Source organism: Gopherus evgoodei, chromosome 5 (genome assembly GCF_007399415.2).
Source record: "Gopherus evgoodei ecotype Sinaloan lineage chromosome 5, rGopEvg1_v1.p, whole genome shotgun sequence".
Lineage (NCBI taxonomy): Eukaryota > Metazoa > Chordata > Testudines > Testudinidae > Gopherus > Gopherus evgoodei.
In genome coordinates this window covers 25728802-25749761 of record NC_044326.1, presented here as the reverse complement: position 1 = coordinate 25749761, position 20960 = coordinate 25728802, and the positions used below count along the sequence as shown (strand labels likewise).

At 38.7% G+C, this 20960-nt stretch overlaps 1 protein-coding gene across 5 annotated transcripts in view; it reads right to left on the bottom strand.

The window, feature by feature from the left end:
• JAKMIP1 (janus kinase and microtubule interacting protein 1) overlaps window positions 1-20960 on the bottom strand; it is a 275429-nt gene that overhangs the window by 60066 nt on the left and 194403 nt on the right. For all 5 annotated transcript variants that reach the window (XM_030563329.1, XM_030563330.1, XM_030563327.1 and 2 more), the window contains 3 exons: window positions 9457-9585; window positions 7166-7294; window positions 1974-2057 (listed from right to left, as the gene is read on the bottom strand). In XM_030563329.1, the coding sequence (XP_030419189.1) occupies window positions 1974-2057; window positions 7166-7294; window positions 9457-9585 (342 nt within the window). The remainder of the gene's footprint in view (window positions 1-1973; window positions 2058-7165; window positions 7295-9456; window positions 9586-20960) is intronic.

Below are 20960 nucleotides of genomic sequence, written 5' to 3'. Positions count from 1 at the left end.
ATGTTGTCTAATATTTTTGAGATGTGATATTATCATTATTATTATTAAGTGATGGATAACCCTTGTCACTTCATGTAGTGCCTTTCATACAGGACCCTCAAAGTACTATACAGAGGTAAATAATTATCATTATTCCTATTTCACATAGAAGGAAACGTAGGCAAAAAGAGCTCAAATGAGGTTAATGAGAGCCTTTGGTGCATTTGAAAATGGGATAACTTATTTAGCCATCCAGATATAGATTTGGGAGTCTAACGTGAAGCACCTATTTTTGAAAATCTTGGCCCAGATTTCTGATCTTCACTCTTTTACTGTCTGCATGTTTAACTTTAGAAAAGTCATGTAACTGCTCTCTGCCTCAGTTTCCCTAGCTGAAAAATAAGGATGATAATCTTTAGACACCCGTTTTTTAAAAAACTGTCACCTGATTCATAGTGCCCTGATCTAAGCATTAGAGAGCATTGCCTGACCTTAGAGTGAACAGTTCATATTTACTACTAAATAATAATTATCCCAAGCTAAATAACAATTAAAAAAAATCACATTGTGCACAGAAAGTGAGTTTGTTTCAAACAGAAATTTATTTTGTCAAATATAGGTTCTAACAATTTAGTGTTACCGTATAACCAGCCAGTAAGCAGATGTGGATATGTCAGAGCCCCCAGGAGTGATTTCTGATGACGTTTTAAGGCTTAGTTTACATACAAAGCCACAGAGACAATTTTTTTTATTGCACAATACCACCACCACTTGCACATTTAATTTCTCTGGATTACTGGGTGATTAAAGAGTGTAGTGTGGTTAAGAATCTTCAAAGGTAATAAACGATAAAACCTAATTTCCAAGCAAACCTGTTATATACATCAGTTTGGAAACAAGTCACAAAATTTAATTTTTGTACATATATATTCATGTTCACTCGGATCTAATTTACATGCATAGTGTTTAGACTTTACATCTTCATAGTCAAATAGTTTGTTAATGCTTTAGGTATGCAGCAATTTGTCTTCAATACCTACAGCTTTATTTACCAATAAACTAAAGTGACAACAGTAGATCCTCAAGAGGAGGTAGTCCTTACAAGTTTATTTACTCTTGGGAGACCTCAGGGACTTGGAAGATTTTAAATTTTATAACCTACTGCCCAGTTCTGTTGTTTTATTTTATTTTACACACATACACACTTTATTTACACAGCATTACTAAGAACCTTGGCGCTTATGGGCATCTTCCTAACGCTATTGTTTATATTCTCCTTAATTTGGTAAAAGGTTTCTTTGTAGTCATGCAACATTCTTAAGGAATACCTCTTGCATAGAACAAATCATTATAAGGTGAAGTGAACTTTAAATAAAAAGGTTTATGAAATATTAGTATATTAATGTTATGTTTTATTCATACTTTTGGATATATCTCTATTTTTCATCTTATTACTATGTATCACTTCAATTTGTAAATGAATTTTTTCAACAATAAACATGGTATAAAAATAATATATCCAAAACATTCTGAAGAGATGCTTGCAGTTATGCAACTGAACATCTTTAAAGTGCACAAACCTAATTCTGTGTGTGGCAGTAACAATTTTATAATTCTTCCAGCCAGGGCACCAAAAATGGTCTCCATGGGAAATGCACAAGATTCATTTTGTTGAAATTATGGCCAAAACTTTTCCAGTGAAAGTAGAAAACCAGAAGAAGGAGAAGGGCCTGGGCTGGGCAAGAAAAGGGAACGGATTTTTAACAACTATGTGCATGCAGGTATTAGCATATTTTGTTCTGGAAGACGAATCTTCAATAGGATTTTTTCTAGTCTATACAGAATGTTCCTTTAATCAGGTGGTCCAACTGGTAGAATGGTAACTAAGTTGCATCAGACACATGAATACACCAGCAAGCAATGCAGAAGACAAGAGCACTGCTGCATGCAAGGGAGAAGATGATTTGACAGAGGGCATTAAGAGAGCCTTTTACCTGTCCTTTTTCAATCAGAGATTTCTCCAGATCTTCAATTTTCGCCTGATACCTGAGGAGATCAGCTTGCAGTTGTTCACGAGTCTGAAAAGGTATAAAAGTGTGCCTATGCTGTCACAATGGCCAACTGATTAGGATGTACACTTCATATGTAGCTCCATGTGCTCAAATATTCAATTACTGCAGAATCAAATATTGATAAGTTCAATATGTCCTGTTCATTATCAGCCAGTGAGGTGAACTTGAATTGTTTTCAGTTAAAACAAACATGTTTATTTGTATTTTATTTGATAAAATATTTACCTCATTCATTTCCACACAACTCTTTTCCTTCAAAAACTAAGAAACACTAATCTGATGTTTTCAGTGGCAAAGCACTTTCTAAAATTCAGTAACAAAGCCAGTAATGATGCTGTTTGCAATACTTGGTATTTACTCAAGATACTTTTTAAAAAATTGCAATAAGTACTAAATAAGTCTGCTGTGAGTAAAATGTGTATGATGACAAACTTAAATACAGCTCATTGTACCTGAATACTGAATACCATCCACGAATAAGAATTCATGCCATATGCCACTGACAAGCCAGTCAGTTTTATTTATATGGTCTCAATCCTTCAAGACAAGTACTTCCCTTTTGGATGTTGAGTCACTTCAGCTGCAAAGCGTCCCCAATTGGGGCTTGAACATATGGGGCGCTGAGCACCTCCTGCAAAATACTGAGGCCCTCATCCCTAAAGGACAAATGGAGGCACTTAGGCCAGAATTGCAAAGGTAGTTTGTTGCCTAGAGATGCAGGTAGGTGTCTAGTCGGATTTTCAAAATCCCTATTAGGCACTTTTAAAAATCCCACTGTGCACCTACTTGCATTTCTAGGCATTTAAATACTTTTATAAATCTGGCCCTCGGTAACTAACAGGATCAGGCCCTTGCTGAACACACTCAATTTCACGTAATAGATGTTGGGGACATTCGCTGCTTCCCAGAATTGGGTCCCCTAAGACATAACCAACTGAAAACCTTCTAGACCAGTCAGCTGCTAAAGAAATAAAAAAGCCAGCTAGGCTATAGGGTAGAAAGAGTGACTATTTCAAATTCTATACAAAAAAAAGTGCATTTCTCCAAATGTCTATTACAGAAAAAAATTAATCCCCAACGCCTCCCTCTCCCTCTAACACAGAGAACAACATTTAATGATTTTATATAACTGTCAAATACATAAATGCCTGAGAAAACTTACTTTAATAAAATATGTAATTATGTTCTTTTTAAAGAAATAAAAATAAATTCTTTCCTCATACTGGGGACAAAAATGAAAGCCAGCCACAACTATGTGATTAAGAGCTGCATGGCTGGCATTATGGTAGCACTGTGCCTAACAGCACGGGCACAAACTAAAGGCAGAAATTGATAGCAGATGTACAAGGGAAGACTTATTTTCTTATTTAAACTAAAATGCCACTTATTACTTTTAGAAGGTGGAATATTTTCATGACCTATTCTTCGACTCTCCTATATACATCACAAATTTTAGAGGCTCTGACTATGAACGTTAAGAGTAATGTTCAAAGTCAATGGACATAATGAGGAAAAACAACAAGAAACAATCACACGCATTTGTAAAAATCAGTTTAATTTGATCTGGGACCATAAACATAGGAAGTTGGTATGGCCTCCTAGATAAAGTTCTGCACTAGGACTCAGGAGATCCAGGTTCTATTCCCACTGGCTTACTGGGTGACCATGGGCAAGTTTATTTGTCTCTGTACCTCAGTTTCCCCATCTGCAAAATGAGGATAATGATACTGGCCACCTTTTTATCAGTTGGTCTCAAAAAGCTCTGCAAAATGCCAGATAAAAGCTAAGTATGATTTTTAATGTGTGTTAATCATTATTGCAGGCCAAAGTTAAAGTTGCTTAGGAGCCTGGCTCCCCCGCAGCCCACCAGTCAGGTTGCCAAGGACACAGGAAAGGTTTCTCAGCCCTCCTGATTTCCTTATAATTAAGGCTGAGGGTTTGTCTGTGACTTTCCATGACTTCTGCAGTGGCCAGTGCACCCGGCTCTGGGGCAGTTCAGGCAGCCCCTGTGCCAGATGCACCGGCCACTGCTGGGGCTGTCTCAGGCCACCGCGCCTTCCTCCCCATGCAACAGCAGAGTTTGGATATGGGAGGGGGCAGGAGGTTGGGCATGGGATGGGGTGAGGCAGGCTCTGGGCGGTGCTTACCTGGGAGTCTCCCTGGAAGCGGCGACATCCCCCTCACTCAGCTGCTCATCATTTGCAGATATACTAAACTGCTCAGGATAGTTAGGACCAAAGCAGACTGTGAAGAACTTCAAAAAGATCTCACCAAACTAAGTGATTGGGCAACAAAATGGCAAATGAAATTTAATGTGGATAAATGTAAAGTAATGCACATTGGAAAAAATAACCCCAACTATACATACAATATTATGGGGGCTAACTTAGCTACAACGAGTCAGGAAAAAGATCTTGGAGTCATCGTGGATAGTTCTCTGAAGACATCCACGCAGAGTACAGAGGTGGTCAAAAAAGCAAACAGGGTGTTAGAAATCATTAAAAAGGGGATAGAGAATAAGACAGAATATATTATTGCGCTTATATAATCCATGGTACGCCCACATCTTGAATACTGCATACAGATGTGGTCTCCTCATCTCAAAAAAGATATACTGGCACTAGAAAAGGTTCAGAGAAGGGCAACTAAAATGATTAGGGGTTTGGAATGGGTCCCATATGAGGAGAGGTTAAAGAGGCTAAGACTTTTCAGCTTGGAAAAGATGAGACTAAGGGGGTATACGATAGAGATATATAAAATCATGACTGATGTGGAGAAAGTAGATAAGGAAAAGTTATTTACTTGTTCCCATAATACAAGAACTAGGGGCCACCAAATGAAATTAATGAGAAGCAGGTTTAAAACAAATAAAAGGAAGTAGTTCTTCACACAGCGCACAGTCAACTTGTGGAACTCCTTGCCTGAGGAGGTTGTGAAGGCTAGGACTATAACAGAGTTTAAAAGAGAACTGGATAAATTCATGGAGGTTAAGTCCATTAATGGCTATTAGCTAGGATGGGTAAGGAATGGTGTCCCTAGCCTCTGTTTGTCAGAGGGTGGGGATGGATGGAGGAGAGAGATCACTTGACCATTTCCAGTTAGGTTCCCTCCCTCTGGGGCACCTGGCATTGGCCACTGTCAGTAGACAGGATACTGGGCCAGATGGACCATTGGTCTGACCCAGAACGGCCATTCTTATGTTCTTCTGCTAGGCAGAGGCGTGGCCAGGCAGCTCTGTGCACTCCCTCCACCCAGAGTGCTGGCTTCACAGCTCCCATTGTCTGGGAACTGCAGCCAATGGGAGCTGCGGGGGCAGTGCCTGCAGACAAAGGTGGCCACGCCTCTACCTAGCAGGGTGAGGGAGGAGGATGTCGCCACTTCCAGGGAGACCACCAGGCAAGCGCCGCCCAGAGCATGCCTCACACCATGCCGTGCCCCAACCCACTCCCATAGCCAAACTCTGCTGCTGGGGGGAGGTGTGATGCCAGGTCATGACCTGCCAGCCCCCCCAATCTGCCCACCCCTCTCCAACATCAGCGGGAGTCCGAGGCCGTGCTCTGCAGCCTCCTTTTTCGCCCTCCCCGCAGTTTTAGTCAGGGGTATATAGTAAAAGTTACAGACAGGTCACAGGCCGTGAATTTTTGTTCACAGCACATGACCTGTCTGTGACTTTTACTAAAAATACCTGTGACTAAAACATAGCCTTAGTCATAATTTCAACAAAACCTATACGTTCCTGCAAAATGTTTGAATTCTGACAAATTGGCAATTTTTGACAAGAAAATATTTTGTGAAAAATTTCTGATGAGCTCTATTAGGCAGTATGGCATAGCAAATGGAACATGCAGAGACTCTGAGAAATGGATTCTGTGTAAAGCAAGGCACAGATGGACAAACAAGGTGCTCTTTAAATCCCCCATGCCCACTATTAGATCACCATTAATCATGCTTGGGGCTGGAACTAGGTACTTCTAATCCTCCAGAGTTCCACATCCAAATACAAACAACTCACATGTAGGATGTGAAAAATTAGTTAATGAGCAGAGTGATACTGCACTGCTATGCATTTTACTCCAGTCAGATCTCTTCCTCTGTGGACTGGCAAGAACTGAAAATGCTTGAGATGGAGGGGAAGAAGTTCCCTGGAGGGGAAGAAGTTTATATTACTTCATCTCAGTCAGAAAAATGGTGCCTTTTGTCTAGAGAGCGAGAGTGGGTGATGTCAAGCAGGAAAAGAATGGAGTGATCCAGAAAAATTCGCAGACACAGGAGACTCCAAGAAATCATTTTCAGAGCATTTTGAAACCAGAAAGGATTTTTGGACTGATCAACAAGACAATGCTTAGCAGTAGGGGAAGCGAAAAGATTGTGTGTGTATGAATATAAACCCCCTTGCTCTGTCAGATGGAAGCCAGTGACACAGCACACACTTTTCCCAAGTCTTCATGTGGCCCTGCATCTGAAGTAATTTACCAGAGGATACCAATTCAAGTTTTAGGTCCATGCCGAGCTGTGCTTGGTGCAGGACTGGTGGGAGAAGGCAAAGGGTCACCTTTGCAGCTCACTGATCCTGTGGCCACTGGGATGCCCACTTGGTTTGTAGCACAACTTAGATTTTGCCTAGGTCCCCAAGGAGCCATTCGAGTGGTCAGTAACCACTAGGGCACAGCAGCGTTCTGGCCTTCCCCCAGATACACAGCCTTTCATTTATCTTACTAAATGCCTGAAGGGACAGATTTTCCAGCCCAATTTGTGTCAGGCTCTTTGTTTACTTGTCTGACACAAATATTTATTGTAATCTTCTTAAATCCATTGTTTTAGCAGCCACATGCAATTGCTGTTGGATTGTCTTTTTGAATTAGAAAGCATTACTTAAAAACAGGGCTACTTAAATCCACTATGTGTGTGAAGAAAAAAAAAAAGTCAGGATAAGATGCATTTTGAAGCCTCCTTTCCATACAGGTCTGATAAATCTAGAACGAATGTTTCACTATAATATTATCTAATCCTCAGAAGTATGCAATACATTTACTGCATGCAGTCCACTGACCTACAAAGGCACACTTAGCATGAGAGATATCAGATTTCTGAGACTTTCAATAAAAATGGCTTACCCTTGCTTCTCGCTCTGCATCCAGTGTCCCACCAACTTGCTCTTGAAGTAATGCATATGCTCTTTGTAAAGCCTGATATTCTCTGGTTAGCTGACAGAACCTTAAATCAGCTTCTTCTTTGAGCGTACTCTTAACAGAATAGAAAAGCAAAACAGCGTATTATCTTCTGTTGCTTCAAACATTAAGCTCTCTTTGCAGCTCAGAGATTATACAGAAATTATACAGTAGCTAGTAGAAAATGTAAAATATCCATCAACTTCTGTAAAGATATCGATATGTAGAATTGCTGGGAGGGAGCAAAAAGGACAGGCAAGAACTTTATGCAGGACCCTGGCTTACAAAAGGGTCAAAGACTCTAACAGCCAGAGTATGAAAGTTTTTTAAAGGACTGCACAAACCTTCCTCCTACAGCACTGATGACTCTTCCCCCACTGGCAGACCCTAATCCCTACAAGCTGTCCTTGGGGTAGAGCCTGGCACCCGATGCTGCTAGCTCAATCTGCAGGACACTATCCCTACCTTAGATCCGAGGAAGAACTCCAGGAACCCTAGAGGGAATGAGGAGAGAAAAGTCCCTCACTCCAATCAGCTCTCATTCTTGCATCACCTTCTGTTCTGAATGACAAATTTTGAGTTGGAGGAGTGAGGGATGGGGTAGAGGAAGAGAACAGCAAGAAAGAATACAAACAAAAGAAACAGAAATGCAGGAAGAGAACCTTACAGTTTCCCAAAGTTTGATGCAGCCTTAAAATGCTAGCAGAGATTAGAGGAAAGCAGATGTTGGGGTGGAGAGAAAAATGCAGACTTCCGTGTGTTTATGTTTAGAATTTGAGCGCAGCATAAATTGGCTTGACAGAAAAAGTGAGGAACAGGATGTATAGGAACAGAGAGAGAACAAGGGACATGGAAGTTAAGAGTGTTGAATGGAAAGCATTTGTGTGAAAGGTGGGCAGAGAGTGAATGGCTAACGAGAGAACTGAGGCAAGACATGTGGGTGAGGGAGGGAGCGATGGGGTGTGAAAGAGATGGAACACAGACTGATGGGGAGGGATGAGAGAGAATATGACCCTGCACAATTTTATTCACTGACAAAAGTGCCATAATTTTGAAGGACCCACATTGGACCTCACTGCTCAACACCATGGACCTGCTACATGTGCACGTGGACAGAGAGATGCGCACCTGCTTCTCTCAGTCACCTAACCTCAGGGTTTTGGGGCAAAGTAATTTAAATACAGGATGATGAGCACAAAGTTGTATACTGGTTACAGAGCTCTAAGTAAAACAACAGTATTGCCAACTCCAGGCATGCAAAAAAAAATACGTCATTCCCCCAAATCATAAAATTGGCTTAAAAATCTTTTAAAATAGTAAACATTGGGGTCTTTTCATTTGCCTTCTGAGTTTCATATTTTCAAACTTTCCTCCACAATCATGAGAGCTAGAATTTTTTTTTTAAATGAAAGCAGAGATTCTCCTGATTCCAGGAACTGGGGATCCAAGAAAGAAAACCCCAAACAATATCATGAGACTCAATAAAAATCACAAGGGTTAGCAACCCCAAATAACAATAAAATAAGCTGGGTAGAGGAGGGGAGATGGGGACATGAGTATAAGACAGAGAGGGCATAACTGAAGGGTAGAACATACGAGTTAGTAAACAGCATAGGGAGACCTTGATTTTACATCTTATCTTAGGCCTTGCCATTCCTTTCTGTAGCCTGGTTGCAGCGCATAACATACAGGTCCAGCAAAAACATGTCTACATATATTTACTATTTGAGCCTTAATAAATTGACAAAACTTCTCTCGATATCAAAAGCATAGTGAGAAGGACCTGACAGTACCAAAAATAGTCAAATCAGTCATAATATTCTAGGAACAGCTATTGTGGAGCAGCCGTGGATTTTGTCACTGCAAGTGCCCATCGATTTTCTTATTTTGACAAGCAAGAGATATTGTGATAAAAGGAATTCTATTTCTCAAGCACTGCTGATATTTACCAAGTCTAATTTAATTAACTCTGAACTCATCAAGAAGACAGACCCTAATGTTGTTATACATTAGTTGGGTTGCAATGGCTGAGCTAAATTAGTGTGTTTTTCACAGATTTCAAGGCCAGAAGGGACCACTGTGATCATCTAGTCTGATCTGCACAACATAGGCCACAGAACTTCCTCCAAATACGTCCGGGGTATATTTGCAAGTTGCAAATGCAGAAATACAGAGAAATAGGAAAAATATTTCCACTCATTTTGTATGTTTTGTTATGAACACACTTCATTACTTACATCATCCAAGTCTTCTTCTGGTGTTGCTGGTGTTCTGTCTGTTTTGTCCGTGTTATACGAAGTTACAGATGAGGTTTCAGAGTCAACAGATTCTTCATCAAATCCAAAAAACGTCTCCACAACATGCCTCTGAAAAGTCAGTTTTTCTAGATTACTAATAGGACATTCAGTAACAATCTATAACCTGGTTAAATAGACAAGCAGACAGCAAAAAAGGTCTTCAGTAACCCCTAGTCTGCCTTTACTCCCAAGATGCTTTGAATCTTACCCACAAGGACTAGGGGCTCAAGTTGGGACACTTTAGCAGTCCCGTTGATTTCAATCGATCTACTAAGGACTGTAGAATTAAGTTCCTGGTAACAAACTGAGGGAGCCTGGGAAGACAATCATTAGAAAAAGAGAGGAAAGAAGAGTGTTGCTCGCTCCATGTGTATGCCCTATTTGAATGCCAGTAAAGAAATTATTCCTTTCGGCATCTTTTACTCGAGTGCTTCAAAACACCAGGCTGCACATTGCACTGGATAGCTGCCAAATACAGGCATGCTCTAACACAAGTATAAAATACACTTAACCACACAGAAAATCATCCATGTTTTGAGATATTAGGTAACCAACCTATTGAGATGCAACATACAAGAGGGTGTTAGAAGAGGGGTATTTTGTATTCAAAAAAGTTATTCAATGACATTTGTCATTCACATTATTAATAAAAACAAAAACAAAAAATCAGAAAGCTTAAAAATATCTATTTTTCAAAATTATTGCTGTCAACTTGAAGATATCAGTTCATATACCTTCATCTGTCTGAAATACTATAATTTTAAAAATGAGAAAAATGGATTCTCTAGAAAGAAAAAATAAATACCAGCATGTCTAAGGCAGATTAGTCTTTAGTGAAAAATAATATTTAAATGAATTTTTTTAAATCACAGATAACATAACATTGAATTAATGGGTACAGAATATAACAGAACCACATTAAAAAATATAGGCAAGTAGTGTATACGTAACACTCATCATGAAAGATATTAGATCAGCTACCAATGTCAGCAGGCAAATAAAAAGTCATAACTGCAATGAACCTTTATAGGACTGATAAAAAAGTAAACTGGACTTAAAATTATCAACCTTTCTGTCCTTCCCTTACTTCAGTTTCTTGATACATGCCCAGAATACAGTGACAATGCAGAAAATTCTACTGCTTCAAAAATAAAAGCATTGTTATAACTGGAGATATACCTATCTCCTAGAACTGGAAGAGACTTTGAAAGGTCATCAAAGTCCAGCCTCCTGCCTTCACTGATTTTTGTCCTAGATCCCTAAGTGGCCCCCTCAAGGACTGAACTCACAACCCTGGGTTTAGCAGGCCAATGCTCAAACCACTGAACTCTCTCTTCCCCACCCCAAATTGTAACGTTTTCTACCTCACTCCATAATCCTCCCCCCACACACACACAGAACAGCCTTTTACCTGTCAGGACCAAAACATACCATGACAGAGATCTGAGGCTTAAGCTTAGTGCCAGTGACTGCAACAGATTAAAAAATACTTCTGTCTTTACACATTGGGGACAGCAGGAATAAAATCAGCATTTACAGCTCCCTGTAAGCACGCAAAATACCAAACCAAACATCCATTCCTGCCTCCTTAAACATTCAATTGTAAAAGTTAAGCTCTCTTAGTTCTTACTCTTCAAAATTATTTGAAAGTTGACATCAGTCAATACACAAAATTTCTGGAATTCTTCACAAGCAAAAACTACAACATCCATCAACCACTGAGCTTAGAATAGTTTAAAAAATAAAAATAGGCTGCCAACCAAAATTATCTGATTTGATACAATTTGCCAAACAGTCACCTAGTGAATTCAACACCATTGAGTATAAAATAAGATAAAATTAGCCATCTTTATATAGAGTTATTAGCCATCCTGCTCACCTTACAGAAAATCCTAGAGTCCAGCAAAACCAAGCCCTCCTAACAGTTCACAATTTACTCACTAACCTCTCTTCAACATCCAATTACAGTTAATTCTACCAAATAGCTATGCTCTATCTCTAATCACAATGACTCCACGTTCTCCCCTTTCTACTGTAGGCCTCTAGACTATTCTGTAACTGTATTGTTGCTTTCAACAGTCCTAAGAACATAACCTCAATGTTCTCATCACTTCTATTCTAATATTCTAGGGTTGTCTTCATTGCAGTGTTGGTTTGAGGCATGATTGGAGTGTTACCCCAACTCAACTTCCGTCTACACACTAGCTTGAGCTAACTGGTGCTTTCAACGTGAGTGAGCTGGCGTTTCGGGGCTATAGACTGAAGATCAACGGTTGCAGGAGGGGATACAGGCCACAGTTTAAATTAACACATCTCATCCACTGCTAATCCAAACATTCTGTGCTGCTAATCAAACCACTCTCTGTAGGATGAGTGTTGAGACAGGCAGCATGGCCTAGTGGATAGAAAACAGGAGACCTGGATTCAATTCCTCGCTGTGCCATTGGCCTGCTGGGTGAATTGGACACGTCACCTCTGTTCCTCAGTTTCCCCATTTGTAAAATGGAGACAGTGATACTGACCCCTTTGTAAAGTGTTTTGAGATATATTGATGTAAAGCACAATAAAGAACGAGGTGTTATTGTTGTGCAGCATTGCCACTCTCAATTAAGCTCAGCTGATTTAAGCAGAGCAACTTGAGCGGAGTAACTTGAGCTAACTGTTGTTGTGAAGAAAAACCCTTAGAATAGTTCAAAATTAAGAGCCTTGTGTTTCTAGTATAAAAATCCCCTTTCAAATATGTTATGTTCAAAAGTGAAAAGTTCAAAAAGTGAAAGAAAGTAGAAACCTGAATAGAGCCTGGACTCTTCATAACTCTGCAGAAGCCACAAATATAGACCCAGGCACTTGAAAGATCTCTAGAGATCAGCCTTCCCTTTCCAATACAGTGATTGGGTCACTAGGAATTGCTACCCAATCTATACAGAGGGAGGCAAAAAAGAAAGCGATTTAAGTACTAAAACCTGCTCAGCCACACAGCTATTTTTAGCTATTCAGTAAGCACCAGGTCTTTTCTATGTTATATGTTAGAACGATGTTGAAGACAAGACATTTGGAATAGAAATTAATCTGAGAATTTTAATCTTTCCTCTAGCATTCATATTCTTCACAATCCTTAGCTTTAGAGAGTTTGTTTTCCTTCATCATACGCCCTTTAGAAAAGAACAAATAAATCATGGTGCACAATCTGTATCTGGACCACTGAAGAAACATCGAGAAATACCTACAGGAGCATCAGTAGCTTCATTAAACTTATGACAAAAAGAGTGTTGATCAACACTGAAATGTTCTTTCCAAATATTCAGACAAACCGTAGCTAGTTTTATAAATAACTCAGCTTGAATATCTGTTGCTTTAAGGTGTTTTCAGTGAATAAAAACACACACAAAAAACATTTACATAATAGAGCCTTGTTGATTACAGGGATTATTTAAAAATAATAGCTACTGAACTATCTGTATACAGCTATATTTGTTACTCAGCATATTTAAACATATCATCGGCAGCAGGCCTCCAGGAAATATCCACACATTTTAATAAATAATGTAAATGATAATTAACTAGGGGAAATTAAGGTTTCCCATAGCACAGAGACACTCTAAATCTTCAAGGATAATCAAGGATTGCTAAATACTACACACACTTGTGTATAATATTTTGGGTTTAGAATGAATCTGTTTCATTTACTTTTTATAAACACTGCTAATTACTATGCCTCAACAGTGAATTTGCCTGTTTGTTTTTGTATTGATTACATACTGGGCACAATGTAGTATTTAGCCATTGCATATTAACTGCATATTTATGAATTACATCATGAGATAATCACACAATTGTCATTCACATTATTAATAATAACTATTTATTGTTGCCCATGTGATAGTCCAATATTTGCAGCAATTGGCTATAAAAATGGATTCATATCCAACACACAACAAATTAACTGACCGGAAAACTGCTAGAGGGAAAAAAAAAAATCAGAGACAGTTGACACAAAGTTGAGAAAGTGTTAAGAAAATTTTACTACCTAATAATAAATATCATGGTAAACTATATATATAGTATAAAATATAATATTTATATAAAAATATACACACACAGATCATGGAAGATCATATTTATTAATTCAAAAAACTGATCTAAAATAGATTTCTAATATATATATATTTTAATGTGGCTTTTATTATTCTGCTTGCTCTTTTTAACTATACTATTTATGTCAGAATTTTTCTTAAAATGTCTAAAACTGTTGAAATTATATTAGTATATATTGTTTGTAATTCTAGAAGGTTGTTAATTAAAGGTGTTATTTTTATGTAAAGATATTCAATCCTAAAGTTTAGATCATAATGGTCAGAGTAAAATGTCCATCTCAATAACTGAAAATATGAAGAAGTAAAATCTGAAATATTTGGCAATAACGGGTGGAAATTAGGACATAATTTTGGATTTCTACACCAATGTTTTCACACATACTTTTACAGTATAATTGTGTATTACATTTTTGCAATTAATCATAGAATATTAGGGTTGGAAGGGACCTCAGGAGGTCATCTAGTCCAATCCCCTGCTCAAAGCAGGATCAATCCTCAGATTTTTACCCCAGTTCCCCAAATGGCCCCCTCAAGAATTGAACTCACAACCCTGGGTTTAGCAGACCAATGCTCAAACCACTGAGCTATCCCTCCCCCCCAATGTTTAGAAGATCAATAGGACTTATGACAGAGTAAATATATTTTCAGAACATGAAGATCTACAAAATATTCTGTACTTTAGTCATGATTCCTGTTGAGTTAAAACTAGGCAATTTGATTAACATTGACAAAATTTGTGATGCAGAGTCTGTGCCTTGAAATATATAGAGGATATTGTATACAAATATCGATATCTATTTTAGTACATTTAATTGAATTAGATATGTCTACATGCATATGAACCATCTAATTTCTGTAGCTGCAGTAGCTTCATCTTCCCACATGATTTAAGTATCACATATTATTTTCAAGTGATTAACAAAACAGGAGAAGTGGCTAAATCATAATGAACTGAATTACATTGTAATTAGAATAAATCAGCTATTAATTTATAGCTTCTTACCTTCATGTTTATAAGTCATTTCCTGGCAGCCAGAAAAATATAGGCACACCAGAGCACACAGACAAATAAAAAAAGAGAAATATAAGACAAGAAGTATGTACTCCATTGTGCTGGTCTGAAGAGTGAACACTTTCAGCTATAATCACAAATATAGCCCATTTAATAAAGCTTACAAAGCAGAAATTAGTCTTCAGAGTCCCACAGTTATGGGCAATTTTGCTGATTTCAAAGCAATGACTCCAATTTTCATTTTATCATTGTAATTCCATTCTACAGAAAAAAGCCTTTCCAGAATTTCATGGTTATTTCTCTGTCATATATTTCAAAAAACTGAAAAAAAGGCCTAAGCTAAAGTGACTGCTAAGCACAAAAGAGACCTTTAAAATATTTTCTCATTACTTCAAGGAATCTGATGTTGCCTGCAATTATTAAGAAATTTCTATCAGCTCTGGCTGCTTTTTCTCACAGAAGAAAATCTAGGAGGATGAGTGTGTGTGGTGATTGTATTTCTTCTCTGGGTACCCTGCACTCACTGTGCTCCTCTTATAAATCTCCACCCCACTGTGCTCCTCTTTACCCCTTAGAGACCTGAGCTGGTTGCCAGCAATGTTCTACAGATTCATACATCCCCTGACAATTAGGAGACTGCTCAGCAAAAGCTACAGTAGCAACAGTAACCTGGTGCCATCTGAGCTTTAGAAACCAGCAGAAGAAATATAGTTGGGAAAAACAGATAAGTCTTTAGCATTTCCCAAAGCGTGCCAGCTGAACTAAAGCTACTCACACATGAGAAGACTTTAAAGTCTACTGGACCAGGCAAGTAGACCATTTTTTCTATCAGATGTCTTAAGTACCACAATATGAATTTAATGTACTTTGTTGTAACTAACAAGCAAAGCTGACTACAGGCTATCAACATTAAAAAACAAACATGGAGGAGTTGTTGCTTCAGCACAACCTTTGCATACTGAGAATTATGGAGCACAGAGCTTAAAAGGTACCATCTTAGGGACAAAGAACAATTGTTTGGATGAGTAACTTCCCAGTCATGAACATATCCATCACCTATTTATTAATTAACAGGTTACAAAATTAAATTTTCACTGCACAGCAATCCTTCCAACCAATGTAGAAAAGTTACATGTTTTCAGTATTCTGGAGTCAGCACTAACCGATAAATGGTTAATTTAATATCCCCAGTCCTTGTATTTAACAAATCTCTCTTTTTGCCCTTGGTCAGCATTCTACTACTTGTTCCCTGATAGCAGCACAACTGAAGGTGCCTGGGAGCCTGGTGCTTCACTCTACCTCAGGCTCCACCTCCAATGTCCTAACCAGTGAAATGACTAACTGCTTCAGGCTCATTCATCTGTGTCACTATTCCCTTAGAGCTACTTACCATGCTCAGGTGGCCCCTCGCTTAGACCTTTACCCTGGGCCTTCTTTTGGCTTCTCCAAACACTTCTTCCTACATCTTCCCCTGGTCCCTTTCATGTAAGACCTTTCCATGTAAGCCCTTCACAGGTTCTGTTCCAAGTCCTCTGGCCTGGGCAATGTCGAGAGCCTTTTCTAAAGCCTTTCTTTGCCCCTGGTCTTTCTCAGACTGAAACAAAGCCAGTCTCTTTTGTGGCAGATACCATTTTCCAGCTTACATGCATCTGAACCTATTCATGTGACCCTTCTCAGTAAGGTGCTCCCTCTAGTCAGATGCTTCAGTTGAGGTCTACCCATTTCCCTTGTTCAGGGAAAGCCAGACACAGAAGGAAGAAGGTCCAGCCCCTCTCCCCCACATAGGCTAGCTCATGCTGTGAGCTGTCGGTGATTATATTGAATTATTCTCAGAAGAGCCAGGCACAAATACTTTATTTTCCCCAAGATCAATCTTAGTAAATTTCCACTAGTGTCAGCCCTCCCTAATCAACACAGGCATCCTGATGATAACTCTACTATTGTACACCTATGTTATCACAGTTAGCTATGGATACAAATATCCAGTCCATCTGACAGACAAAGCCACAAACTAATTTTCACCAGTACTGAACACTTTCTGGGTTTCCACATTCACATTGTTCTAAACAACATCTTTGCTTTTATTTTCAGTGCACAATGCTTGAAATCTGAGTAAGCTATGAACAGATTAAGTGTCAGATGCTGTTCTGTCGATATTGACTTATTTTTTTAGCCTCCATTCTGAGACAAAATTGATTTTATCAGCGTGTTTGTGTCTGACTTGTTGAGCTTGGGTCTGGAAGGCAATTTCAAATCAATCCAGTCTGCCTATGTTTATCTTAGCTTCGCTTATTTTTCTAAACTGTTGAAATAAAAGTTTTGTGGGAGATCCATCTTGCTTGCTTTGCTGTTGAGCTGATTTCTATTAATCTTGCTGGACTTGACTATTTAGTTACCAATTCTAAAACAATCCAGATTCCTTGTCCATGAAACCTGGGAATTGAGACAAAAGCATAGGCTGACGGTCAGTTAGTCCTCCGATGTATGCGTAAAACATTCATTAATTTACTTCAGGACAAAATTTTGGCTGCTAGTGAATTTCACAGGCAGCTTGTCATAGATCTACATTAGATCTTTGAGACATGGCTGCCTTAAGTGGTAGTTGAGCTACTATGGTTCCCATTTAGAGTGAGAGTTCTACTCAAGATACAACACTGCAAGGAAAAACCATGGCAAATCTAATGTGTCTTTAAAAATCAGTTTAATCTAATCTGGAATGACAGACACTAAAATATATTAACTATACTTGTACGGTGATTCCTCTGCATCACTATAGGGCAGAAAAATAAGTTTGTTTGGGTGCCCTAACTGCATTTCCAGAACTTGAGATGTTTGGATTACTTTTAGGGTTAATCCTAACTCTGAATTTCCAGAAATTATAATGCTTTTTTCTGTGATAATTACAACATCTCTATATTACATTTTCCCAATGTACTTTCAACCTTAACTCTATCAGTGTAGGTTTTTTTTCTCTAGAAATTAAAGAGAGTGGAACAAAAATTATATACAAATGTAGGGCTTGACCCTGCATCCTTCACTCCAATAATTTTATACAAGTTACAACTTCACTTTTCATTACTTGAAGTCTGTCAGACAAAAGTAACCTAATCAAACACACCATAGGTGGCCTAGATTCTAAAAACTAGTCTGTGATCTAACTATAAATGATTAATTTGAAGTATATGATCTCCCACTAGCAACAGAAACGTGCAAACATTTACAAGGAAGTATTTACATTTTCAAAGCATAAATCAACATTGCAATGCCACTTGTAGCTAAGGGGGAAAAAAAACCTTGTTTTTATCTCTTCCAGAATCCAAAGCAATAATACTATCTGTATAGAAATTGCAACGCAGACATGGGAAAGAGGGCTCCTTCAATAGTGTCTTTCTGCTTTATAATCACTTATTATTAGCATGTTCAGTTATTCCCTTATTCTTACTCTTTTTGACCTCTGTACTATGGCCAAACCGTATCAGGAACTATGGGGCTAAAAATTCTAACTTCATGTCCATAATTATGCAAGAAGCTTGGAAGGAGGCTAGACTGTTTGCCAGGATTAGACTTCTGAAGTTATTGTTGACAGCATTTAAGCTTCTTCGATGAATGCTGCATGAATGAAAAATAGCCTACAGGTTACATGACCATATGGGCAGCTAGAACATTTGCAAACCTATTCTTGAGGACTTAAAGGCATCAAACCCTTAGAACCTGTGGATGTTTGTGCTTTTATTTATGGGTTTTAATTCAAACTGGTGAAATTTTGTTCAATTTTTTTTAAATAAAAAGTGGACAATTTTTCAAAACCAAATATTTTCACCCAAAATACTTGCTTATTTTGAAATTTTCCACTGTTTCAAATGAGAAAACAAAAACATTGATTTTCGGTTATTAATTTTCTCCAGTTTTTCCCTTTTCTCTCCATTTTTCAGTGGCGAAATGGAAAAAGAAAAGAGAGGGAAGGGGGCAGGGGGAAGGAGACAAACCAGGAAAAACAAAAACATTTATATTTTTGCTTTTTCCCCCACCTCAGAAAAATCAGAAAATTTAACAATTTACCAAAAAACACACTTACCACTTTTTGACCAGCTCTACAGTGAGCTGAACAAGCATCTTTTCTCTCTTCCTTGGGTTATCCTTTCTCATGAGATCTGCCTCCTTCCACACATCTGTTCCCTCAACCCCCAGAATTCCTTCCCACACAGAAAGTACCAAAAGAGCCAGCATCTCCTCCTCTAAAATCAGGTAGAGAATTTCCTGTTCCCTCAACCTAGTTCCCAGGAGCAGGGTTCACTTCACCCTTCTGTTTAGCTGGCTTTTCTTTGCATCTCTGTCTAGTGCAGCATGCCACACATCTCCTGGTGTCCTTTGGCCTGCAAACAGGCAGAACCAATCAGAATTTATCATGGAAGATCAGACTTGGCCCATTCCCTCACCTGCTACGAACTCTCCCTTCCCTTCTCCTGACACATTATCCCATGTGGACCCCCTAGGTACCATAGATACTGGCCACTCATCAGGTGTTTAATACTATAGGTGCAGCAAGTGCAGGGCCGTCCTTAGGATTTATGGGGCCCTACGCAGTATTATTAGACTGGTGCCCCTATGCCGGATGGCAGCCCAAGCTCACAGCCTGGTGGGGGAGGGGGAGGAGGGACTTGACAGCAAAGGATAATGAGATGCCCAGCCTGCCTCATGGTGGCGGAGAGTCACAGTTCCCCGCAGAGACCTCCATGCACTCTCCCTCATGCAGAATGGACATGAAGAAAGTACCTAATTAAAAGCACTAAAATTTGGGAATAAAAAATGTCAGTCACAGGTTTTTTGATATGCCCTGAAGTTTGTCAGAGATTTATTTGCAAAAACTTCATAGTAAGGGTGAGTCAGCTGTCCTGCTGAATACAACATTACATATAATGGAATACATGATGCAGCTCTTCTCTGTTCTACATTTTCTTCATCAGTATTTCTAAGTTGAATTTATATTTTAAATGTACTCAAATCTTAAACCAGCATTCCAGATTACTACATATTTAACTCACTGAAACAAAGACATTCTTTTAAATTAATCAGAGAGGTTTAGTGTATTCATAACAATGTTCATTGCTTTTAGAAAAAGGGAACAGTAATTTACTTTGTGTGATCTCCATAACAAGAGACATGGTTATGAAATTTCACCAACTTTAAAAAAATATGTTTCCAAAAATTTTAGCTATAACAAGGATTTTGTCTTACTAAGGTACTGATTTTGCTGGAGGGTTCTTTTAAAACTAGTTTGTTGGATAGTCAGAAGTAAAGAAAGGGAACTCTTTGTCCAGCTATCTGGAAGGGAAGGACTGTTGTCTCTTTAAGGGTTCTCTTCAGTGGGGAGTGGGGGGAGAGGTGGCGAAGGGATGGACAGAAAGGACAGGAAGACTTGGAAGCACTTTTTTTTTAACTATAGTAATTAAAATGTGTATTTTAGATAAGGGAGGTCTTTTGAAGGATTTATTTAAAAAACTATGTCTGAAGATCCACACATTTAAGGCTAAAGATGATTGTGCATCTAAAACTCTATGCAAACATTTTTTAGAAATGTGATTTTATAATCTTCACCAGCTCACTAATGAAATATTTTTAAAGCAAATTTTAAACTAAGGTCCTGTAGACTGACATGTTCTGTGTAAATATTACATTAATGCACAACTGTTTTTGTCAGTAAAGTCAGAAACTGACAGTATACAAATTTATTTGGGCATAAGCTTTCATGGACATCTGATGAAATGGGTTCTAGTCCACAGAAGCTTATGCCCAAATAATTTGTTAGTCTTTGAGGTGACACAAGGACTCGTCACAGACTAACAGGACTTCCACTCTGAAACCTGTCAGTATATACCTTGGAGTTGGCAAATGCCGGTTAAATGGCTTTATTACCCCTTGAATGTCTCTTTAACAGTTTCAATGTTGTGCTAATAGGTCTGGCAGGCTGGAGGTTTTTTCACTTTTAACTACTAGATTCCCTCCCAAGGAAGACTCACCAGGCTAGAGCAGCCATCTGTGGGAGCCTGCAGGAAGGATCAGAACAGGGATAGGAAAACAAGAGGGTGGACACTAAGACCCAGTGGTGCCCCAAATTTTCAGGTGCCCTACGCAGCTGCCTATCTTGCCTATGCCTAAGGACGGCCCTGAGCAAGTGTCCTAAGGGTTAAAATGTACTAAGTATGGGCAATGGAGCTAAATGCTGTTATTTCTCCTAGAACAACTTTCCTCCTCTTTTCAATATAGTACTCTGGTATTTACAATTCAACCTTTGATCTGCATAGATACTGTGAAATAATATTCTGTGTTGCATGTCTGTT